This window comes from Mustela erminea, chromosome 10, assembly GCF_009829155.1.
Source record: "Mustela erminea isolate mMusErm1 chromosome 10, mMusErm1.Pri, whole genome shotgun sequence".
Lineage (NCBI taxonomy): Eukaryota > Metazoa > Chordata > Mammalia > Carnivora > Mustelidae > Mustela > Mustela erminea.
The window spans coordinates 73,280,223-73,304,824 of NC_045623.1; the positions used below are offsets into that span (position 1 = coordinate 73,280,223).

Below are 24,602 nucleotides of genomic sequence, written 5' to 3' on the forward strand. Positions count from 1 at the left end.
ATAAGTTACCCAGTCTCTCTGAGCCTTTGTGTTCTCATCTGTAAATTTAAAAAAAAAAAAAAAAAAAAGGTCCTATCTCAAAAGAAAGGATTAAATGATATGGCATATATTCAGCATTTAGCACTATACTTCACACATTATAAAAGTGCAACATAGTAGCTGCTAGATTAAGTACTTGATATTTTTAAAGCACACATCTCCTATAGTGAAGAGGTAAGATCTGCTTTTGGAACATAGATCTACTTCTAGAACATGTACCTACTTCTAAATACAAGTTTCCTTTGTACTATTCTTCCTGCACTATGTTGTCATTTCTAGAAATTCTCTTCCACAGATATGAAGAGGCTTGAGCAACAGTTAGCATGACAGAGAGCATGGCAGGAGGCATTTGGGGATCTCAAGACTGGATTCACAAACTGGCAGGTGGGAGCAAGGAGGGGAAGGCTGGGTTAAGCCCAGTCCAGAGCACACGGGTTAGAATGAGCACTATTTATTTTCTTCTGATCACCAGCTGGGTGGACCCAGTGCCCATATCTAGAATAGGGTCAGGAACCAGGTGACTCTTGGAGTTTGGGGCCAAGGTACACCCCATCCCAGGACTCTGGGATCATGACCTGAACCGAAGGCAGACGCTTAACTGACTGAGCCACCCATGTGTCCCAATGGTGGATGGCTTACCTGAGACCGGGTTCCTCCAGATTACAGACCTTTGTTTTCTTAGCATTAGGTGTAACAGTTTAAAGGTTAAAGAGACCAAAGCCTGTAATTTTCCCACCTGGTTGAGCATCAAAAACACCTGAAGAACTTGTCAAAGATGTTTATTCTTAGGCCCCACCATGAAAATATGGATTCTTCTGGTCTGGGATGAAGCCTGGGAAAAGATTCATTTAAAAAAAAAAAAAAAAATCTCCAGGTAATTCTGAGGCTTGGTCTGGTTTGGGAACTCCTGCAATAAGTTAGTAATTTTTTTCCCTGAAGAAGTTCCCAGACCAGGCGAAATGATTTTCCCAGTGTCACACAGTGTGTCGGTAGCAACATTCCTTCTCTCTCCTTGTTGCAAATTTTCTCTCCACTTTGGTTCTAGGCAGCCCACCTGTAAAATATCTGAGAAACAAGGGTTTGTTTATTGTCTGCCTTTATGCAGTATTTCTGGGATGAGACTACCTCTTCCTAGCATGTCCCAGGTAAGGACTGTGAAGGATAACAGAGAAAAGCAGAGGCCTTCCCAGACTCTCGGAGTCCACATGGCTTCCCTGTCTGATTGTAAGAGCCAAGAATTCCCCAGTTTATCATGCCTGGAGCCAAATGCTGGATTATCTGTGCCCAGCCCCTGTAGCTACACAGAGAATTGTATGTTGCCTGCGCAGGCCAAAGCTCTCCATCCATCCTGTACACATTTGCTCTTGCCTGTGGTGAGGAAGCAGAGGCAGATGATGTATGGAAGCTGGGCAGGTATGGGGGATGGATGGGAACTCAGCTGTGGAGCTTGGCTGAGAGACTCACACCCCATTGGAGCTGGGATTGATTAACTGGAACTTTCTCGCCCTTCTCGGTTTATCTCAGGCCAGCAGCCTGCTCTGGGTCCTCTGATCATCCCTGTAGAGAGGGAATTGCTGTCAAGGTCAGGGAAGCTGGGTATCTCAGTGATGGTCTACCATGTACCTTCTTCCCAGAGGCAGAGACCCTCCACTCTAGAAACCAAGGGACCCTCAGATAGCTTTCTGTTCCTGAACCCCTTCTCTCTGTGTTTGGTTTCCTTCTTGTGTCTTTCTCCTTTTCTACCTGCAGCTCACCCTGACAGCTTTCTTTCTTGGATGCCATCTGTAGAATGTATGGAATATGACCTGTACTAGCAGATTTTGCAAGGGTATCAAAAGAATGAGCGAGAACTCTAAGGTGGTGTCAGGGTTACTGAGGATGGTAGGTGAACTTAATGCTGTTAACTGCTTCGACGTGGATCCAGGTACAGGTGTTTGTGTTATCATCTATTTTCCCAGGAGACCATTTTTAGAAAAGTGTGTAGCCCCCCTTTCAAGCTGATTGGTTCTCCTTTCCCTGACTTAGCGGGTGGGTCATATGAGATAGCTGTTAAACTGTGCATCTGCTAAGTGCTCAGTGTGGGGTGGGGCATGGGGGGAGGGAAGAGGGGGATGAGGGTGGACCCATGACTGGAGTTCAGAGGCCTCGGTTTGAGTTCACCTTTTGGAGCCAGTCCTAGCCTCCTGGGGTTGTTATAGGACTCAAAGTGACCAGAGTGGTGAGAGCACTTTGTAAACCAAAACGTACCTTACAACTGTCAGTTGTTGCTACAGGACCCAGGGGAGGAGGTAAAATAAGTAACAGCCCACTTTTCAGGATTTCCTGTCCAAAAGGGGAAGACGGTCTCATGGGCCTCACCAGGGAGCGGATCTGCAGAGCACTAAGAACTTTCTGTGCCAAGGGCTCCCCCATGAGGAGGATTGGTTCCAGGCAGCTGGTGTGTGGAAGGAGACTCCGCTGGAAGAGAAGAGCACACCCTGATCTCCCTTTGCCTTGGGCAAAGCAGCACTCCTCCAGTTGCTTCTTGAAAAGCCCTAAACACAACACCGCCCCAACTCACACCCCGCCCCGCTGAGCTGGAGGACAACTGCGGGAAGTCACAAGCCCTGCTGGCGGGGAACTCAGGCTGCACAGAGGCGGCCCCCACCCACGGCCTGACCATTTGGCTTTCTGGCTGGGAGGGGCTGCAGTGTTCCCTCCTCCTGGGAAATGAAGCCAAGATAAGGACCTCGGGGTTCTCCCAGAGAGAACTATAAGGCAAGAGTGCGGAGTGTCATCCTAACATGTCCAGTGCCTTCTTTCCTCCTTGGTATAACTTCTTTTTCTCTTGTCCACGCCTCCGTTCCTCCCTGTAGAGGGAAGGACAATTTAACAGCTCTAGAGAGACAAACATCCCTCCCTTCCAGGGTCAATGAGGAGAAGGAATAAGAAAATGCATCTCAAGCACAGGTATATAAAAGGCTTTTATTGTCCTTATTTATCTTTGGGCCCATCCCTTTCATTCCCTGTGCCTCATTTTCCCCCATTTATTCTGAGGAAGTTAAACAAAGTGATGATAGTCACTGGACCCTTCCCCTTTAAGAGTCAACCCTTTTATGACCTATTGCATGTAATGATCTTCTGTAGCCTCAGGTTTTTTGTTTTGTTTTGTTTTGTTTTGTTTCAAAGTAAGCTCTATACCTAGAGTAGGGCTTGAACTCTCCACCCTGAGATCAAGAGTCACATGCTCTACTGAGCCAGCCAGATGCCCCAGTGCAGCCTCAGTTTTATGAGCTGTGAAGTAGGATACCTGGGCCTCGTAGAAAATCCTTAGAAGACTGAGGCTTTTATCATCACCCACAAAGCAAGACAAGGTCTGCGTGAGAGCCACATACAGTGCCTGCATCTAGTGACCCTGCAGTAAATACCTACAGGATGAAGGAGTAAATGAACAAATGAACCAGACAGGCATACTGTTTTGACTCTACATGCTGTCTCCACAAGATGTTGAAGCTATACTTATTTACTACCATTATTACTAGAAGACATCACCCTACCCTCTGAGAGGCCCTCCAGCTTTGCTCCCCCACCCCCGCCAGAGATGATACAGGGAACAGGAAGAGGTGGTCTTACTCTGTTTGGGCTGCTATAACAGAATGCCACAGACTGCGTGGCGACAGACATGTATTTTTCACAGTTGTGGAGTCTGGGCAGTCAAAGTCAAGATGTCCATGGTTTCAGTGTCTGGTGAGGACCTGCTTCCTAGCTCACAGATGGCCATTTTTTTGCTGTATCTGCACATGGTAGAAGAGGCAAGGGTATTCTGTAGGGTCTCTTTCGTAAGGTCACTAATCTCATTCCTGAGGGTACCATCCTCATGGCCTCATGGCCTCCTAAAGGCCCCACCTCCAAATACCATCATACTGGGGGTTAGGTTTCAACATATGAATTTGCAGGGGAGGGATATAAGCATTCAGTCTCTAGCAGATGTTCTCAAACCTCAGTCTTCTGAATGAACATCACTAGAGAGCCTGCTAAGTAGCAGATTCCAGGACCCATCCCAGAGATCCTGAAACAAAATCGCTGTGAGAGATGCCTAGAAACCTGTCCTTGTGTGGTTCCTTTTTTAAACTTACTGTTAACAACTTATTATTGTTAATAAGTAAATACTTATTATTTAAGGAATAAGGGTTTAAGATATTTAAGATATTTATTATTTAAATAATATTATTATTAAGCTTCTTATTGTTAAGTTTGAATTTATTATTGAAGTATTAAAATGTATACAGAAGTAGAGCCAACAGTGTGATAAATCCCAAGTCCCTGTGACTCAGCATAAAAATTTTTCAACACATAACAATCTGGTTTCATATATACCCTCACCCACTTTCCCTCCAAATCCTGGATATCGTATTGTTTCATCCATACATACTTCTGTTTATATTTCTAAAAGACAAGTACTTAAAAAAAATCCTAAAGTAAGTAACAACAATTCCTTAATATTATCAAAAGTACAGTCATCCAAATTTCCTCAACTGCTTCATAAAATTTTTTATAGTTTTATATATTTGTTCATATCAGGATCCAGAGAAGATCCATACCTTGCAACTGATAAGAATTTTTGGTCACTTTTAAAAAAAAAATTTTTTTAACAATTTTGGACCACATAGGAGTTGCAAAAATGATAGTGTTCTCATGTACCCATCCCTCAGGTTCCCCCAGTGACAACATCTTACATAATCATACTAAGGGTCACAACCAGGAAACCGACATTAGTATAATGTTATTAAAACTATAGACTTTAGGGGTGCCTGGGTGGGTAGTCGGTTGAGCAGCTTACTCTTAGTTTTGCCTCATGGCCTTGATCTCAGGATCCTGAGCTCCAGCCCTCTGTCTGGCTCCATGCTCAGCATGCAGTCTGCTTGATATTCTCTCCCTCTGCACCTCCCATCCCCCTCTCAAATAAAATAAATAAAATCTTGGGGTGCCTGGGTGGCTCAGTGGGTTAAAGCCTTTGCCTTTGGCTCAGGTCATGATCCCAGTGTCCTGGGATAGAGCCCCACATAGCGCTCTCTGCTCAGCAGGGAGCCTGCTCCCTCCTCTCTCTCTGCCAGCTTCTCTGCCTACTTGTGATCTCTGTCTGTCAAATAAATAAATAAAATATTTTTTTAAATAAATAAAATCTTAAAAAAAAAACTACAGACTTTATGTGGATTTCACCAGTTTTTATATCCCCTCCTTTTTCTTTTTCTTTTTTTTTTTTTTTTTTGTATATATTTCTATGAAATTTTACAACATGTATAGGTTTATGGACCCATAATCAGGACACAGACCTGTGACCCAGAGAAAGTCCCTGTGCTCTGTCTTTATAGTCACACTCTCCTCCCCAACCCTAACTCTAGCAACGACTGAATTGCTAGAGCCAACTAGGGATGGAGAGAACTTCCTGCACAGGCTGTGGGGTGGGCTCTATGGAAGGCTGAGCCTGGGACACTGGTGAACAACCCCCCCCCTTACTTTCACCTCCGCTAACTAACTGGGAACTAACCCCAGTGGTTGGAGGGTGCACACTTAGGGGAGGGGGCGGTGTCTACCAGAGCCCTGTTGGGGGTCAGGGCAGAAAGTGGTGACATTGCCGTAAGGCCTTTCTGCACACACTTTTGACTCCCACTCCAAGGGTGGGTGGGGAGCCTGGAGGGAGGAGCACACTGGAGCACAAGCAGGCTATGTGGTTGGACAGCTCAGTTGTTCTCCCGTTGCCTGGATCTCTGCCCCCTGCCTCCCAGGACCACAGGGACCAGTGCAATCCCTCTTCTGTATATGAGCCTGCTGGTTGCTTGAAGGCAGCACCCCCCCACACACAAAAGACTGGCGATAGTTTTCTGCAGTTTACCAGGCCCTCACAGCTCTTCTGTGGAGCGTGCATTATTGTTGTTTCTATTTTACAGAAGGAGAACTAAATAGACTTGGAGAGAAGAAATATATTGTCCAGAGTCACACAGAATTTTAACCTAAATCCTTTTCAACCTTGTCTTCCCCTGTCACATTCCCTTGAACCTTGTCTTCCTCAAGCTAAAGGAAGTCAGCTCAATTCCTCTTACTGCCTTGACATATCCCTCACTTTTTCCTCACTGTGCCAGGATGAAAGACTCAGGATGAGAGATCTTGCCTTCTGGGCGGGGAGGGGCAGAAGCCAAAATAGAAGCTTGTTCTTGGGAGAGTGAGGCAAGATTGGTGCCATCAGGCTACAGAAGCTGCCAGATGCCTGGTGGGGTGAGGAAGGGGGGGGGGGGGGGTAAACAGTAGTTCATTCTGGGAGGAGTGTGCAAATGAGGGGGCGTTTCCTGGCACAGGAGGGTGGGGGAGTCCCCAGGGAGAGGTCACTCCTTATCAGCAGACTTACTAGGTACAGGCCTATGGGAGCAAGAGCAGGAAGTTGGTCCTAAAAAGGCATTTGGAATGGTGTGGCTGGAAGATACTTTGTGGTACAAATGGGGAAAGTAGGTTTTCCCAGACACAGAGGGGCAGAGACTTTCCCAGACACACAGCAGGGCAGGTGCCTAGGTCTAGCCACAACCCAGCTGCCACCCAGAGTTAGATGAACCGCAGGCTCAGGCTGTGCAGTAGAAGAGAGAATGTCCTCACCTTGGTCCTGGATGGCTCCCACCACTCTTCAGAGACAGGGCCTTATTTGAGCCACTTACACTCAGGACACAGTGACAGGGAGCAGTGCCTGTCCTGTAGAGAGGGTAGGAAGGCTGAGCCTGGGACACTGGTGAACAACCCTCCCCCCCCTTTACTTTCACCTCCGCTAACTAACTGGGAACTAACCCCAGTGGTTGGAGGGTGTGCACTTAGGGGAGGGGCCTACATGTCCGCCATCAGAGAGGGTCGCACAGCTAATATGTGGTATAGCCAGGACCTTGTCCTCCAGGGTCTGGGTCTTAGTGCCTGCAAAGCCTCCTGGAAGAACACAGTCTCTGTAGCCCAGAGCCAGAGGAAGAGGGTACAGATGTTTGAGGGATCTGGGGTCATCTCTGGCTTCTCCCAACTCTTCCATCTGCCTCCCATCCCACCTGCCAGCCTGTCAGCTTGTGTTAAGGCAGACACCAGGGAGCTCTGCGGATGAGCTGGGAACTTCTGAAGTGCCTTCAGAATGGATCATTTCTATTTCCCACAACCTAAGAGTCTGTGCTTTTCACTCTTCACCAGGCAAACTCCTTCCCATCCTATAAAACCCAGCTCAGAGGCACAGCAAATAACCATGTACAGAGCCACAGAGGGAGTCACATCACATTCCAAAGAATCTTACCATGATCTCCAACCACAATGCAATATAATTAGAAGTCAACAAGAAAAATATAAACCTCCCATAGACTGAGAAACTAAAACCATACTTCCAAATCATCCATGAGTTTTAAGAGGAAATGACAATGAAATTTCAAAATATTTAGAACTGAATGATAAGGAAAGCATAAGCAGTTTCTGTTTCCTTTGTGGAGTCACTGTCTCTGGGCCCATGTACCAAGCATTTATCTTCCGTTGCCTCTCCAGCTACACTCTGTACACTCCGCACCCTCCTCCCTCCAGCTCCCTCCAGCTCTAGGCCCCGGAATGCGCACCTCTATGGGCTGCATAGACAGTCTCTGGCCCAGGGCTTCCATAGGATTTATCACCCGTCTTTTCCACCAGGATTGCTCTGAGCTGGGTATGCCGGTCAAACAGGCCACAGCTCCAGTCAGTAGCCCCCTGCTTGTACCTCCCAGCTTCACTCCCTCCCAGCACCCCTTCACTAGGGATGACAGCTTCGGCCTGGGGTAGATAGCAAAGGACTGCTCTTGCTAGCCCTTCAGTGATATGCCAACCCTGTGGTTTCCCTGCACCCCGACTCCACCTCTAAATAGTGCTTTCTTTAAACTCTCCCCAAAGGGCCCAATTTGAGTGTTCCATGTGCTTCCTGTGGCTAACCCCATGCACACAAAGTGCTCGCCAGCAGTCCCTAACCGTCCTCTCACCGAGATGAGAACACGGTTCTGTGCCGGTTTTGTGATGACTGAGCTCTGACCTGGTGTTATCTCTCTCTGTGTGTTGTCCCTACCACTAACTTGTCGGCACCTGAGGTCAGCAACAGGGTCAGCTTCATCACCTGTTCCTCTTTCAGGGCACAGAAAGGGTATTGATTAGGATAGCAAACAGATGAAGGACTAGATTAGAATTCCTTCTGCATACACGAGAGCATGTAATTATTCACTTACAGGGGATTTGGGACAGAGTGAAGACTCAGACATCAGAAAAAAAAAGAGAGAGAGAGAGAGAAAAAAAAACTGGACTTTAGACTGGGGCAAAAAACTAGGTGCTTAACAAAAGAATGAATCTTCAGTTCTATGAGCTGAGATTCCTAGGAATTCAGTCTGTTCTCATAACATCAAGCAAACAAAAGATCCAGACACAAGAAGAGCCCAGTGGGGACATCAGTGCAATAGTAAATGTCTACCCTCCCCCCACTCCACACCTGCTCACCTTCTGCAGCCTTCCCGAGTGACTTCTGTAGCCTGTCTCTCTGCCTTGGTCCTCCCACCCTAGAAAGCCTCTAACCTTCCCTCCCATCCCAGGACAGAATCAGCCAACTGATCTCTGGGCCTAGGGGCTACCCTGACTTGAGTACTGGTTTGGGATGTCTGTCTGCCCCCAGGGGAGGAACCTAAACTGAAAAAAGAGAGCAGATCGGGTCTTAAAGGTTTGGATTTCAGAAGAAAGGCGGTAAATAAGATATTCCAAACCGGGCAGACCTAGAACAAAGGTCTCATCAGGGGAAATGGGGTGACTTTGGTGAGGAGAATCTGCCCAACCTGAGCGAAGACCCCAGCCCTGGTCAGGTGAAAGTCTGTCACCTGAGCACTCTTTTTTTTTTTTTTTTAAAGATTTTATTTATTTATTTGACAGAGAGAGATCACAAGTAGGCAGAGAGGCAGGCAGAGAGAGAGAGAGGAGGAAGCAGGCTCCCTGCTGAGCAGAGAGCTCGATGCGGGACTCGATCCCAGGACCCTGAGATCACGACCTCAGCCCTGAGATCACGACCTGAGCCGAAGGCAGCAGCTCAACCCGCTGAGCCACCCAGGCGCCCCTCACCTGAGCACTCTTCAGGGCCAGTCCCTTCAGTGCTGGGTGAGGGGCTCAGCTTGTGTTTCCCAAAGCCTTCATGTACCCAACAAACTGACATTAAGGGCCTGTTATGTGCCAGGCACTAGGCCAGGATCTGAGGGTATGGGAGTGGAGAGGGCAGCCCTGATCCCTGATTGAGCTCAGACACAAATGGGCCACAGATTATCCTAGGAGGACAAGGAAACCACCATTATTTAGCAGCCCCTTTGCTTCTGCTCCACACAGGGACTGGATCTGTTCCCATTTTACAGTCGAGGAAGCTGAGCCTGCCTCTGCGTCAAAGTCCGAGGAAATACTGCCAGGGCCGGCTGCTCAGTCAGTCCTTTGCCCAGAGGGAAGCTGGGAGCACGCTTCGGACTTTCCGGAAAGGCGGGAGTGCGTCTGTGCACTGGGAGGGGGTCCCCTTTCCCCGCCCCTTCCCCGCCGGGAGGCCGAGGCGCTGCCAGGGGCCGGGAGGGCGGGGGCGGAGCCGGCGACGCCGCGGGGGCGGAGGGCGACCGCGGCCCGGCGGGGCGCGCAGGAGGGCGGGCGGACAAGAGAGAGAACCGGCCCAGCCGGAGGACCGGAGGAGAAGGCGACCCGGCGCGCCGAGGATGTGACCCTGCGGCCAGAGGAGGACCGAGGCGGTCCCCGTGAGTGAGCGCCCGCGCCCCCGCCGGCGCACGGCCCAGCTTCGCTGCCACTTTCATTTCTGCGGCTGTCCCGGCGTGGCCCCGTCCGGAGGCGACCCCCGCCCCAAGGCAGGCTGGCCGCGGCGCTCGGTCCGGGGTCCGAGGCTCCGAGCTCCGAAAGTCCGGGTTGGGGGTGGCGGAGTTGGAGGGGGGCGTGTCTTCGGGAGCGGAAACGTCAGGTCTGCGCCTCTGGGTCCTATCACCGGTCTGTCCCGGCAGCTGGGCGAGTGGGGGTCAGGGCGTCCGGGGGCGGCCTAGGGGTGGACGCGGGGGACCGAGCGCCGCTGGACAGAGTCCCGTCTCTACTTTGCTCTTGGACCTCTGCCCTCAGGGCGCACGCGCACACTCACGTCGCGTAGGCAGAGGCTGCATTCTTGGTTCAAACTGGGGCCAGACCTCTGCCAAGATCCTGGGCCAGGCCTGGGGAGCGGCAGGTGTGGCCCTGGCGGAGGGGTGGGGGGCTAAATGTCAGAAACAGGCAGGGCTACTCTGGTCTTCATTTGGGAAACCCAGATGCCCACCCAGGGAGTGAGCCATCCCTGGGCACTTTAGGAGTATAAGGATACCCAGAGTTAGGAAAGGGGCGGGGCTAAGAGGCTGAAATGGCCCTAGTTTAGGGAGGGAACAGAGGTTTTTTGAGGGAAGGAAACCCAAATAAGGGCATGGGAGTGGAAAGCGAAGAAACAAGTGGCAAGTTGTTTGTAGAGATTACCCCCTCCGCTTCCTGAAGCTTGGGGAAAGACCCAGGGCAAAGACCCAGGTCTTGAAATTCTGTAGCCAGATGGTGGGAGTCTAGCTCACTGGTCAGGACACTCAGGGTGCTGTGGGGGGGTTGGGGGAGGTTCAGCATGTGAGGGAACAGGAATTAGGTTGGTCTAATTGGTGGGAACATGCTTCCCCTTTCCAGTCACTTCCCTCTTTTCCCCTTACCTCCAACCAGACCAGTGACCAGCCAGCACAAGAAAATGGTCCTTTACTCATTGTGATGGACTGAGCCCCACCTTATCCCAGTTCCCAGTTGTGCCCTTGGAGATCCCCCGCCAGTAACTTGCTTTGTGAATGGTGGCTCCTCAGGAAGAAGGCCTCAGTTTCCCCATCTCTGCAAGAAGTGGGTTAGTTAGTTGATTTCTCAGGGCTCTTGCAACTCTGCAGTTCTGGATTCTAAGCTTTACTTAAACCCTGAGCATCAACTATATGCCAGGCCCTGACCTAGGCTGGAGGCTGGGTGGAGGGGAGGGACAGCAGTGGCCAAAGAGCAGCCTCCCCCGCCCCCCAGGAGAAAGATATCTGGGTTTGGTAGAGGGGGCTGTGGGAGGAGATAACGTTCAACTCGACCATGTATAGTCAGACAAAGAGACCAGTGTGACAAAACACACAGTGGCAGGAGGGTGGGGATAGGTTCAGGGATCACGCAACAAGCAACAGCACTGAGCTGGTGGAGAGGGGGCTCTTGGAGGAGGGAAGTGGGCAGGAAAGATAGGGTGAGGTGATGATTATTGGTAACTGTCCCTAAAGGGGGTTATGCAAAGGAGGAGAACCAGGAACCCCACCAAACCACACAGTGGGAGTGGTTTTGGAAGCACCCGCCCCAAGCAGAGTTTGGAATACAGGTGGTATATGAAGTGTGGAAATCTCCTCTGGGGTCAGGAAACTCAGCCTCCACACTGGGGACTTCTCTGAGTAGAAGTCAAGGATCAAGGAATGGATGAGATGACATTCCACATATTTGAGGGATCTTCTCAAGAGAACAAGATTCTGCCAGGAGACCTGCCCCTGCTCTCCAAACACCTCTCATTTACTTGACCATTCCCATCCTGGCCTGCCTGTTATGGATACAGGGAAGATTCCTTGTTCCAGACTTCTCCTCTGGCCTTACTTGTTGTCTGACATGACACCTCCTTCCAACTGTCGCCTCGTTCCTTCCCCTCCATCCTGCCCCAGCATTATAAGAGATGTGAGAAGGTTAAGTGCTCCTATGTCAGCTCTGAAGTTAAGACAAGGCTTTGTTTGTGGTTGTATCAGCCTCAGTTTAGGGCTAGAGTCAGGACTCAGATTGGCCAGGGTCAGGGCCAGGTCAGAGGTCAGCTGGGAGTCATAGCTCAATACTTAGCCTACAACTCAGCCTTAGCCCTCTGTCTGTGGCTGAATTCTGGCCTCAGCGGGTCCTGGGTCCACCTTTCCCAAGGGCTCACACACCCACAGGGGAGGTGAGATGACTACCACATGAGTCCCAGAAAACTGGCCTCTACCTGCCTGACCCAGGACATTGTATGGGTCAGACTCGTGCTTGCTCTGGTGGTCACCCGGCCATGGTAGAGCTGAGACTAGAATCCAGGACTCCTGCCTCCAAGCCTGAAGCTCTGACTGCTGTTCCAAAGTCTGTTCTGAGTCTGGGATCCCTCCATCTGAGAGGCAAAACAGATTTTTCTGAATTCTAGAAAGGCCCAGTTGGGTAGATCTGACTGCATTCTCCTACCTCCCCATGTCAGGTGCGTCGTCAGTACTCACAGAACATGTACTGTCCAGAGCAGGGGGAGAGGCCACTGGCTTATTCTGGTTTGGGGCTGGAGGAGGCTGGCTTTGTGGGGAAGGATCTCTAGCCACTGTCAGAGGAAGTGGCCCCCATCTGGACCTGCCACCTCCCCCTCTCTTCCAGGGCCTGTAGCCACACTCAAAGTTCACCCAGCTGGCCCTATGAGGGCCCTTTCCTCTTTCAGGGTAATAAAAGGAAAGTACATTTTTGGTAGAAAAGTCCCTCCTGCTCCCTGGGAATCCCCGGTGTCCGGATGGACTACGGGATATCCCAGAGGAAGCTGAAGGCGGGGCCTTGCCCCTACACAGACCCCCAGCACAATGCAGCCAGGCTCTCCCACGCTGCCATGGGGCAGCCCCGGGGGCGTTTCATCCAGGTTCCCACCTACTGGTGGCCTGCAGGAAGCCTCCCCACACCTCTCCAGTGGGTGACAAGAAGTCAGATGAGCACCTGTTTGGATCCCAGGCCCAGACCTCTGTGAGATGCAGCGAGAGGGGAGAGGAAACAACATGAGACAGGAGAGCTGAGGCCACTTGGCAGGGGGAGCAAGGGTAGCCTGGAGACAGGGCAGTAGCCCTGGCCCTGGGGATGGGGAGGGTTTAAACTCCAGGCAAAGGCTTTAGAGACAGGCCCAAAGCTGAGGGCATGAGGGAAATGATGTGTCAGGGAGTCAAAGCTTTTCCGTGAAGACCTGACCACCAAGCTCCCTCTGTGCCCTTGGCCCTGGCAGGCCATCCACAGGTCCCACCCCTGGACACCTGGCCAGCCGCCCAGCCCAGCCATGGCACTGTGCCTGAAGCAGGTGTTCGCCAAGGACAAGACATTCCGGCCTCGGAAGCGCTTTGAGCCCGGCACCCAGCGCTTCGAGCTATATAAGAAGGCTCAAGCATCACTCAAGTCGGGGCTGGACCTGCGCAGTGTGGTGAGGCTGCCACCAGGGGAGAACATCGAGGACTGGATCGCTGTGCATGTGGTGGACTTCTTCAACCGCATCAACCTCATCTACGGCACCATGGCCGAGCGCTGCAGCGAAAGCAGCTGCCCGGTCATGGCCGGCGGGCCCCGCTATGAGTACCGCTGGCAGGACGAGCGCCAGTACCGGCGGCCCGCCAAGCTCTCGGCGCCGCGCTACATGGCCTTGCTCATGGACTGGATTGAGGGCCTCATCAATGACGAGGACGTCTTCCCCACTCGTGTCGGTGAGTAACGACCCCGCCCAGCAGGCAAGTCAGGCCCGGCCAGGGAGGGAGGGAGCCCCCAGAGCCCATTCTACAGATGAGGCGTTTAGTTTGCCATAGCAGTTCTGTAAGGGGTTGGGGTTGGGGGGCAGTTATGATTTTCATCCCCATTTTGTAGAAGAGGCAGCTGATCCTCAGGGAGGTTCAGTGTCTGCTCAAGATGGGGCATCTTGATCTGGGACTGCCTGACTCAAAGCTTGGGACTCTTCTTATCAAAAGCTTAAATGTCCCTCCAGGAGCCACCCTGGCCAAGACCACTGTGATTCTTGGAACCTTCTTGAAGAGATGCATCTAGGTGCTCCTAGCCCATCACCCTGCCTGGGCTGACTGACTTGCAACCTCCTGTTAGTTCTGACTCTTCCCTCCAGGAAAGAGAAGGGGGTGGGGATTGGGAGGGCCCGATTAGATCTCTATCTCAGAGGAGTCTGAGGGCAGAATTTTTCTGCCATGGGGCCTTTCCTTATCTCAGCTGGACAGCCTTGTGAGGGTGGCGAGAGGGGATGAGTGATGTCACACCAGCCTGGTTTCCCCATCCCAGGGCAGCAAGAGCAGGTGTGGGCCCAGGAGCTGAGCAGGCATGACACCGTATCCATCACAGCATCGTCACCCCCACCTGGCCCCCTGTTCCTCCGTGTTAAGGCTATAGGACTCAGAGACGGGTGGGGCAGGGTGGGCAAGCCCAGAGGGGAAAAGTCTGAATACTGAGGGAGGCTGGGCACTGAGTCACAGTTCAGTGCTCACAGCCCCTCCCCATCTGGGGCCTGCCATTTCCTGCACTACCAGGCCTGACAGTGGGCATCCGCCTTTCACACAGGAGGAACCGAGGCCAACAGAGGGACAGTGCACTGAATCAGTGATTCAGAACTGCACCTCAGATCTCTTGGGGTCCGGGCCCCCAAGTCTAGGTGGTCAGGACAAGTCTGAGGATCCTGGACTGGGCCTGTAAGAGCTCACAAGGAAGCAGGGCTCCACCCCACCTGAGAGCTGTGAGGCCCTGTGTGAAGCAGGGTGAACCAGTGTGAGCCCTTGTCTGGGCTCTTATTCCCTTCTAGCCTTAACCCCAGGCCTAGGACACCCCAAGTGTCCATGCCTTAACCCTGAGGATGGCTTTGCCATAGCAGAGTAAAAGGCATAGTCACCAAGATCTCTACCCTGAGTGCAGAGGACTGTGCAGAAATGGTGCCTTTTTTACAGATGCTAGAGCTTCTCCCAGGTGGGGCAGGAGCTGTGGTGTTTATCTCTGCAAGTAATCCTGCCTCCAGTCTGTACTAATTCCTAGTATGGCCTTGGGCCAGTGGGGTCACCATCATGCCTAGAGGGCTTCCGTACCCATATCATAGGAGGCAAAAGATGCAGAGGACCCAGCACAGGGCCCAGATCAAAGATGGAAGGCTCTTTGTGTTATTGAATAGTTAAAGCGATGAGAGGTATCTGAAATACTTCTTGAGGATTTTGTTATTCTCAAGATGGGGAATTTGGGGACTGCTGTGTGAATGGTATGAAGAGGAGGGAGTTGGGGTGGGGCTGGCAAAGGAGGTTGGGGTCAGATCATGAAGGGCTTTGAGCAGGTACCATGCCATGAAGTTAGAACTTAATCCCAAAGACCTGTGTTTTTAAAAATGGACCAGAGGTGTTGATAAACTCCCCTTGGAATTATATCCAGGATATCACAGGGCAGCACCTATAGACACACATATTTCTGTGGGGAATCTGGGCATAACTTCCATTGCAGTCGAAGAAAGCTTGGTCAGTGACCCCCGTATGATTGCAGGGTCTGGCCCCAGGTGATGGGAAAATTGGGAGATGATTCATAGTTCAAAGGGGAAAGGCACAGTGGGATCTGTGCTTTTAGAGGGGAAGCAGGGAGAAAGGGGACCCTGATCTCTCTGTCCCCTGGAGGGAACTGACCATCCTGGGTGAAGGGTGTCTGTGGCAGGAAGGGCAGGTTGGGCAGCGGTTCATTCCTAGGCTGCTGATGCCCCCACTTCTGCCTGTTCCCACCTCCTAGGAGTTCCCTTCCCCAAGAACTTCCAGCAGGTCTGCACCAAGATCCTGACCCGTCTCTTCCGGGTCTTTGTCCATGTCTACATCCACCACTTCGACAGCATCCTCAGCATGGGGGCCGAAGCACATGTCAACACCTGCTACAAGCACTTCTACTACTTCATCCGAGAGTTCAGCCTGGTGGACCAGAGGGAGCTGGAGCCGCTGGTGAGGCCAGACCCCTGCTGCCCTCCCCTCCTTCCCAGGGCTAGCCACCAAGTTTTCAGATCCAAAGGCTACCTACTTTCAGAAAACCCAATACCCACATAGATAAATTAGGGGAAGGCAATTCACGGAACCATGGATTCTGTACTTTATTTTTTTTTTTTTAAGATTTTATTTATTTATTTGACAGAGAGAGAGATCACAAATAGACAGAGAGGCAGGCAGAGAGAGAGGGGGACGCAGGCTCCCCGCTGAGCAGAGAACCCGATGTGGGGCTTGATCCCAGGACCCTGGGATCATGACCTGAGCCGAAGGCAGAGGCTTTAACCCACTTAGCCACCCAGGCGCCCTGATTCTGTACTTTAATAGAGAATTCATTCTAGTCTCCGTTTATAAACTCAGATCTGCATCCTGGGGTTGGGGTGGGGGAGGGCAGGAAGGGGCTGGATTCAGGCAGAACAGCCAGGCCTCATGGTTTGAGAAGGGGCTGCCTGGTAGAACTCTGACTGAGCCCTACCTACCTTCTGTTTCTGCAGAGGGAGATGACAGAGCGGATCTGTCACTGAGCCCAAGCCTGGAGTTGTTGCCTGTCCTGTGGATCATCAGAACACAGAGTCGCTGGGGAGAGGACCCTCAGGAATCTGGTGGCAGAGGAACCTGAAGTCCCTGGGACCCCTCTGCACACACCAAGCCGCTGGACTTGTGGTTCTCAGGAGTCTACCCATATGCTCCCTGACTGCTTATGAATGGAGAAGGAGGGGCAGAAGAAAAAGGACAGAAGGAGCTGCACCTCCAGATGAAGTCTAAGGGTGGGATGGGTTGGGTTTCTTCCCCGGTACTTGACCCTTCCTTGGCGGTTCCCATGCCAGTGTGGGGCATGTGGGTGTGGCTGAGCAATAGTGAGAAAGGTACAAGAGCGTAAGCACACTGTGTGAGTAAGCGCAGATGACTCTGTGTGAGTGTGTGAGAGCATGTGATTTTCACTGTGGGATGTGTCTGTAAGAGCCAGCTGCCTTAGACCCTCCCTGGCACATACTAGACCTTCCATAAATGTGAGGTAAGTAGAAGAATGGAGGGAAGGAGGGGTTAGGACCACCAGACAGTGACCACTGTGCAAGGGATGGCAGGTCAGTGGTCTGACCATGTTTGTGAGTGCACAAAATATGATTGTAGATGTAGCTCTCTATTTGAACCTTCAGGCTACCAGCTTCCGTAAGCATGAGTTCTGGGGAGCTATGGGGATGTAAGAAAGGAGTCCTGCCCTGAGTACCTAAACCCTTGGCCCCCTACAGACAGAGGTTCTGATCTGCTTAGCCAGAGATGCCCAGGAACTGTTATTTTACTCACCCCTTTGCCTCCAGGAAAGCCTGATTATAGACAGCCTCCAGAGGGCTGGGGATGATCCCTCATGCCCACATAGGTCCTCTGGTCCTTAAATTGGGAATCATACACTCCAGTCTAGCTCCCAGAATCTGTAGACTTGGCTCTCGGAATCTAAAGCCCAGTGCAAGATAATCCCCCAGCCCAAGAAGCTAGAGGAACTTGAATTCGGAAACCCTGGAGACTTGTATCCCATCCTCGGACAGGGAAGATGTATTGCTAGCGAATGGACTCTTCCAGGCTTGGAAAGCCCCTTATCTTGCAAGGACCTGCCTCCTGCCCGAGCCATCCCCGAGACATTCCAGCTGATCGGACAACTTTCCACAGAGAACATGGGATGTTCATTTGACACTCCATTACTCCATACCGCCGTGCCCAGCCCTGGGCCCAGACCCACCAGACTCTACTACACTGGGAGGCCAGCATGGAGAGCCAGAAAGGGCCTGGGGATCATCCAATCTCACAGAATCATCTCTTTACATAGGAGGAAGCTGAAAGCAGGAGGAAGGGAGAGAGAAACTATCCAAGACCTCCCTGCAAGGCTTTTGTGGAGCTGGAGTAGAAACCCCAGGTCCTGACTCCCACCCCGGGGCTTGCAGATTGCTACACAGGGAAATGAACTGCGTGTGGAAAGAGAGTTTGACAGCCCTTCTCTAGAGCACAACTGTTCCTGCTTTGAGCAAGGATTTCTAGTGATGTCAGAGTGCCCCACTGCCCCTCGGGTCTGCTAGGGCTGTATGCTGAGCCAAGCCTCCAAAATTATCCCCCTCTCCGTGGCCCAGCAGCTGCCTGATCTCTGAGGAAGCAGATGGGGCTCCTGGGCAGGCCAGCTGACCCCACACTGCTGCCTCTGGAGAAGTTCCAGAGGCAAACACTGACCCAGCAACTTCACCAGAGGCTCTGGGGTAGGGTGGGGTCCAGGGATCAGAGGTCCCCTTGGGGAGGACTGTGGATTGGAAGATGGGTTCCAGGCTGTGGCCAGTGCTGACTGCGGAGGGGGTGGGGAGACGGGAAATCTATTTTTGTGAAACAGAGGGAAGAGTTTATTATTGTTATTTTTGGTAAAATAAAGGAGGCAAACTGAAGCGGCCCTGGTGGGCAGCTGTGGTCTGGATGCCACATGGCTCCTGGGCAGGCTGAGAAGGGAACTGGGCCAGAATGGAGAAGGGAGGGTTTTTTGTCCCGAGATCCCAGGCCATGGGGAGGGCTGGCTGGTATCATCGTGTCTGGCCTAGCTTTCCAGAGTGGAGATACCAAGGTTTTCCCAGGACTCTGGGAATTCTGGACCCAGAATTTCTGGCTTCGTTTAGGAGTAGGGAGGGCTGGCCCTTGCTTCGTGGAATTCAGTCTCTTGGGAGTCTTTGCTTGTTTCAGCTCAGGTTCCCTGGCATGGCTGTTCTCACCCCGAGTCCTTAGTCTGTGTGGTTTATTGGAGCAAATGGGTCAAGGGACAGGCAGAAATATAGTCCTAACCCTAATCACAGCAAGGGAAGCCTTTCTCAAGAAAAGACTGTTTATTGGGTGCTGGTTAGAGCTCAAAGTGAGGGTGGTAAGACATGGGCTGACTTCTGAGCTTATTCCTCAGAAGACATCTGAGCCCCTTAGCACAGGTCTTGCTGTGATTCCACTGTCCCTCACCCACCAGCTGCCCAGACAAGAGTCAGCAATAGGCCACCTAGAGCTCTTCCTCTTCCTACGGGAGAGATAGGCTGGCTTTGTGCAGTGGCTCTCCTGGGAAGTAGAGGCCTGGGGTCCATTCCCAGTCTGTTTCATGTCCAGGTGTGGAAGTGAGGGACTGACTGACCTCTGAGCTCTTTCATTACTCACAGTCTGCAGTCATAACAGTAATAGCTAACACTCATTATGTATCGGGCACAGTTCTAAATGCTTGACGTGTCATAGTTTACCAAATCAGGTCTGTCTTTGGCTAGCTGCCTGGCTCCCTTCCTGGTGCCCTGTATCCGTGCTTTCACTGCTTTAGAATCTGGAAAGCCCTCCACTCTGCCCTTCTTTATTCTGGCTTACCAGAGGAGGCCCAGCCTACCATCCTAAAAGGCAGCCCTGCTTGCACACCTCCTGTGCTAGGTCACCTTTACCTCCTGAATGACTGGACAGTTCAGACTCAAAGTTCAGGCTCTGCACTCATAGTTGTTTTGGAATATACTGTGGCAGGAAGGTAAATTTATCTCAGAACCGTGTGACCAAGTCCTGCACTTAAGGTGGGAACGTCTGACTACATCAGGAAGACATCACAAGATTGCTCTGAGAAATTCAGAGCAGGATGCTCAGAGAAGACTGGACAAAGGTGGAGAAAAAGGAGGATATACGAATAGAGAGTTGGGCTTCAGTAAGCCAGAGGAAAGCAGGCATTCCCCCTACCCCCACAGGGCAAAACTTAGCAGGAGAGGGTCCTGTGTGTTGGGGGTAGAGGGCCAGTTTGGTTGGGCAGCCACAGCAGAAGGCTTTGTTTTCCTGTTTGTTCAAGATCCATAAAAGTATTTAGAGCAGGGAATGAGGTGGAAGCAAGGCACTCTTCCCATTTTGGGGTAGAACATCTACTTTTGAGTAAAGGATACCCCGCCATTCTTGGCTCTGATGAACACTGTAGCTGCTTTGAGGTTTTCTGCTGCCATTCCCACTGTCCCACCCCGAGAGCTGTATGTAGCGCATGGTGAAGGGAGCCACTGAATCAGTGGAGGTCTACCTGATTTGGGGGAGCCCTCCTGGAGCCCTTCTCTGAATCCTCCAGAGCCCTCATCTAATATTAACTGAACTATGTACTTAGAGACATAGCAGTTTGAAGAACCTGGACTGAAACATAGACCTGAGAGACTCAGGACCAGCTGGCTATTTTGATATTCAGGGAAACAGAGAGAGGAATAGGCTAGCATGCCCACCGAAGACATGAAGCTTGAGTGGGCCTAGAAGGTGATGGGTGGGAGAGGTCAGGATATACAGGGGCCTTTGGATTGGACTGAGGGATTCTCGAAGTGACTCAGCACAGAAGCTTGGGAGAAGGCCCCCTTTCCAGCCTTCACCCAGACTGAGAAATGTAGCAAATTCCTGAATGTACTCTCTGGTTCCAGACTCCCTTCCATCATGCAGATGAGACTACTGAGCCCAGAAGGGGAAAGGAACAAAGCTTTATCAGGATGGTGGAATGGAAGTCTAAGGGGCTCTATCAGCAGTGCTCACCAAACCCACATAACAATCCTGAGACAGACAGGGAAGGGATATTTTACTTCCATTTCACCAAGGATGAAACATTCTCAAGAGTCAGGACCTGAATTAAACCCAAGTCAGCACTTTCATTTCCTCATTACACTTGCAGCCTGGGGGAGCGGAGGGGGGCTGGTTGAAATACTAATTTAAAAGCAGTTGGTTTTCTCCAAGAAATGAACTTTTAAGTGTTCGATTTTGAACTACTCGGGGTAACGCTTTGCTCAGGAAAATTCTTACGGTGAAATGATAGGTACACAAACATCTGAGGAAATTTTACAGAATTAGCTCTCGTTTTAGAAAAGACTGGCAGCATTTCCCCATATGCAAAAGGCACTTTAAAAATTCCATCCTGGCACACGGAAGCTCTCGGAAGCTCTCGATAAATGGTAATTACACCTGCCGCTGCTTGGCTGCCCCCATCCTGGCGCTTCCCCGACCTCCCGACCTTCACTAGAAAAAAAAATAATAATAACATCAAGAGGAGCTAGGCCCCACCCCCAGCCCCAGCAATCTTCCCGCCCCCTCTAGCACATCTTCCCAGTTTACTTAGCTCGCCCCCACCCTTTGGCGGGCGTAGCCATTAAGGCGCATGCGCAGCTCCTCCCCTCTCTGGTCGGGCCCACCCCTCGGGTCTAGTACCGCCTCTTCCGCGTTCTCGGAGCGACCTGCAGGTGGGTGCGCGCGACCGGTCCCGCGGCTGAGGTAAAGGCGACACAGCGAGGTATCCCTCCGAGCGAAATGGGGCGGGGGTCTGTGAACGAGTCGGTGTGCCCAGGAGAGGGCAGTTGGGGCCTTCACAGTGGCCCGAGGTCACGATCCGAGAGTGCTGCGGAGGGACCGTGGAAGGGGACGCTTCTTTAGGGCTCTCCTCAGGGACCCCGTCTGTGACCTGGCGAGGTTCCGTCCGTGGCGAGCTCAGGGCGCGGCGTGTGTCCCCGGCCGGGGCTCAGCTGGTGCCTGGGGTGAGGATTAGGTCGTGACAGGTGTCCGACGTCGGAGCTCCGTCGGTGGTCAATTTGAAATCAGTCCCTAACACACCGTATGGCTGGGCTCAAGGCTCAAGAGTACAACATCACGAGTAGATTTTCACGTGAGGAGTTTACATCTGTGTGCACTGCCTTATTTTAAAGTTAACTGTTTTCATCCCAAAGCTCTTGACTTGTGTGGGTTCACTGTACAGTGAGGAGAGATGATGCCTGGTGTATTCTCTTCTTAGGGAGTTTCCAGGCTACCTGTCAGATGGTGGCAGATGAGAGCCCAGTGCAGGTGACACGAATGAAATGTTGGAAGGGCTTGACTTTGGGGTAGGTAGTCCTGGGTCCAGATCTTACCTCTGCCACTTCCTAACTGTGTCTCCTTGAGTCATCTCCCCTCGCAGAGCTTTGGTTTGTCTTGTATAAAAGGGACACAATAGGTCATTGTAAAGGTTGACTAGGATTACATGTGTCACCTAGTATGGCACCCATCACAGAATGGGTGCTGAAGACATGACAGCTGTGATTTCTTTGAACTAGGTCATTTTGGTTGGGAGTACTTTAAAGAGGTCCCTGGGGAAGAGTTGAGGTGACCTAAGTCTTGAAGCCTCCTTGGGCTTTATAGGTGGAACTGACCTTGCAGGATGGGAAGGGGACTAGTGCTTGTTGAACATGGCTCATGTGCCAAGCCCTGCACTGGGCCATGGATGTATATTGTTGCACTGGATCCTCAGCCCTCGGCCTGGTACTTTCAGTCTTACTACCCTTTGCTTTAGCCCCTCTTAAAAGGACGAGGCTGGAAGTGATGTAAAGAGGAGACCAAGGGATTGGTTTTTCATATTGACCTGAACCAGCTGGAGACTTTGGTGTCCCCTTCCCCAGTTTCTCCCATCTCAGCTCTTCCCTTTTTGTGATCCCAGAGTTAATTGGGTTCTTGACTTTGGGAAACCTGTTACTCTAGTGATCTAGCAGACTTTGGTGGTTTGAAGGCCTGGCAAGAGAGCACCTCTCAAACTTAGACTGCGTGAAGCTGAATCTTGGCAGAGAGAAGCTCTGTGAACAGGACCTGTGGATTCCAGCCCATGCTTAGAAGTATAGGTGGTCTCCTGCTATGTGGTCCCATAGTAATCTGGCCCCTTTTGCATCCTTTTCATGGGTGCCCATGTGATCTTCCTCAAATAATGGTCTTCATCATGTTTTGTCTCTGCTCAGAAACCTTGGCAGGCTTCCTTGCCTACTGTATAGAGTCTGGACTCCTCAGCTGCATAGAGGAGTTCCCCCATAATCTGTTCCCAAACATCAATCCTGCCTTGTTTCCCTTTGTTCTCCCAAACCTACACCCTGTGCCTCAGTCAAAATAGCTAGTTTTTGTTCCTTAAACACTCCCTACATGTTCCTTTGCTTGCACTCTCTCCCTTACATTCCCTCTTCCTCCCGGTCTTTCAAGGTCAGTGTCTCATGTGACCTTCTCAGGGAAGTTTCTCTGATCTCCTTGCTGGATTAGTTGCCCTCCTTCCCATCTTCGGTAGCAGGGGCTGAACTTCAAATATAGCTCTGATTACTATCTACCTTGGGGTATGTCTCCCCATGTGTATTCTGAGTACACTAGTAGTAAGGGACCATGTCTATTTCATCCCTCCTCTTCCTGGCACATAGTAGGCCTTTGCAGTGTTTGTGGTTGAATGAGTCATTAACATTTTTTATTTACTCACTTTGGTCTTTGTTTTATGAGCTTTCAGGTTCAGAGTGGGCCTTTGTGTTTTTCCTTCTCTGTGTGCCTAAGGAGAGCCCTAGTTTAGATTGATGATGCCCTGATTTCCGGCATCAAAGGCAAGAAAGTGCAGGAATTCTGTACAAGGCAAGATTTTTCATTGCTATTATTGTTCTCTTGGCTTTGCTTTGAGTTTGTTAGAAGGAAGGGGGTGCTCTGTTCAAAGACCTGAACTGAGTGTGATACAGTTCATGCAGGGGAAAACTCACAGGTGGTTTATTAATCTGTTGTTCTGCCTTTGGCCTTGGCCTTGGGGCTGGTCCTTCTCATTTGGGAATCTGCAACTACAGATTCTCATTTTTCCTTGCCTTTCCTTTCCACAGCTTCTGTGGAACAGAAAAGGCTCTTTGATGATCATAGGAAAATACACATCGTTGATAGTAGAAGGAGCTTGGGAACCATCTGGTTCTACCTCTGATTTTACGGATGGGGAGAGGCCCCAAGAGAGGAGGGACTTGATTAAGATTGCACAAGGAATCAGTCAATGGTGGAGATAGTACTAAAATAAAAGTGAGATAGTACTGCAAGTGAAAGTCCTGACTCTTTTTTTCGGTTCACTACCTTTTATTTATTTATTTATTTATTTATTTATTTAAAGATTTTATTTATTTATTTGAAAGACAGAAATCACAAGGAGGCAGAGAGGCAGGCAGAGAGAGAGGGGGAAGCAGACTCCCTGCTGAGCAGAGAGCCCGATGTGGGTCTCAATCCCAGGACCCTGAGATCATGACCTGAGCTGAAGGCAGAGGCTTAACCCACTGAGCCACCCAGGCGCCCCAGTCCACCACCTTTTAAATATCATATCTAACATTGATTGAGCACTTATTATATGGCAGATACTCTTTCCGTGCTTTATATGTAACACCTTAAAACTCTGTTTGTAGACTTGGAAACAGGCAGATAGAAATCATTCAGATTTACTTTCTGATTCCACAATTCTGATTTTTAATATGGTGGAAATGGCAGCCATCTCCTCACCAGTGGATGGAACAGTTCTCCAAAGACCTTGCTCCCAGATTGTGCTACCTCTGTGAGTGAGAGCTGTCCTCCTGGCGATGTCCCCCTGTAACCTGGGGAGATGTCTTGAGAGGAATCCAGAGTGCTTTGAAAGAACTGACAAAAAAATGAAGGAAGCCTGTGAGTATTCGGTTTATCATGTTTATCAAGTCAGATAGTAAATACAGTTTTAGAATAAACGTAGTCCAGGATCTTTCTGTAAAGATTCCCAGTCAAGGGTGGCGAGACTGAATTCAATAAACACATACTGAGCTCTTGTTAAGTACAAAACCCTGGTATTGAGAAATATACACAGAGGAAAACAACACATTTCCTGTGCTCCAATAAATAATTGTCTTCTCAGAGCCTTCTCCCTCCAGTGTAGTTGGAAAGATAGAGAATCACATAAATATCTGAAATCAGACTGAC

General features: G+C 50.8%; 2 protein-coding genes and 1 long non-coding RNA gene across 9 annotated transcripts in view; 2 read left to right on the top strand and 1 right to left on the bottom strand.

Annotated features, from left to right (window-relative positions):
• Nucleotides 1-2,932: 2,932 nt before the first annotated feature.
• Nucleotides 2,933-9,587, bottom strand: LOC116567771. The gene is made up of 3 exons (XR_004276326.1): nucleotides 9,148-9,587; nucleotides 6,664-8,909; nucleotides 2,933-3,812 (listed from the first exon to the last, which is right to left on the bottom strand). It is a non-coding gene; the product is annotated as an uncharacterized LOC116567771 (long non-coding RNA).
• Nucleotides 9,588-9,650: 63 nt separating this feature from the next.
• On the top strand, nucleotides 9,651-18,295 carry MOB3C (MOB kinase activator 3C). Its single transcript, XM_032303068.1, has 4 exons — nucleotides 9,651-9,812; nucleotides 13,115-13,583; nucleotides 15,631-15,833; nucleotides 16,367-18,295. Exons 2-4 carry the CDS (start codon nucleotides 13,166-13,168, stop codon nucleotides 16,394-16,396), a joined length of 651 nt encoding a protein of 216 aa, XP_032158959.1. The 5' UTR covers nucleotides 9,651-9,812; nucleotides 13,115-13,165; the 3' UTR covers nucleotides 16,397-18,295.
• Nucleotides 18,296-21,028: 2,733 nt separating this feature from the next.
• The window catches only part of MKNK1 (MAPK interacting serine/threonine kinase 1), a 42,476-nt gene continuing 38,902 nt past the window's right edge, over nucleotides 21,029-24,602 (top strand). For 3 of the 7 annotated variants that reach the window (XM_032303056.1, XM_032303055.1, XM_032303059.1), the window contains exon 1: nucleotides 21,029-21,103. The gene's annotated coding sequence lies outside the window, so the exon portion shown is untranslated. Of the gene's footprint in view, nucleotides 21,154-21,657; nucleotides 21,737-24,602 lie in introns of those variants that run through there. The other 4 variants (XM_032303060.1, XM_032303061.1, XM_032303063.1 and 1 more) reach the window with 4 other exon arrangements.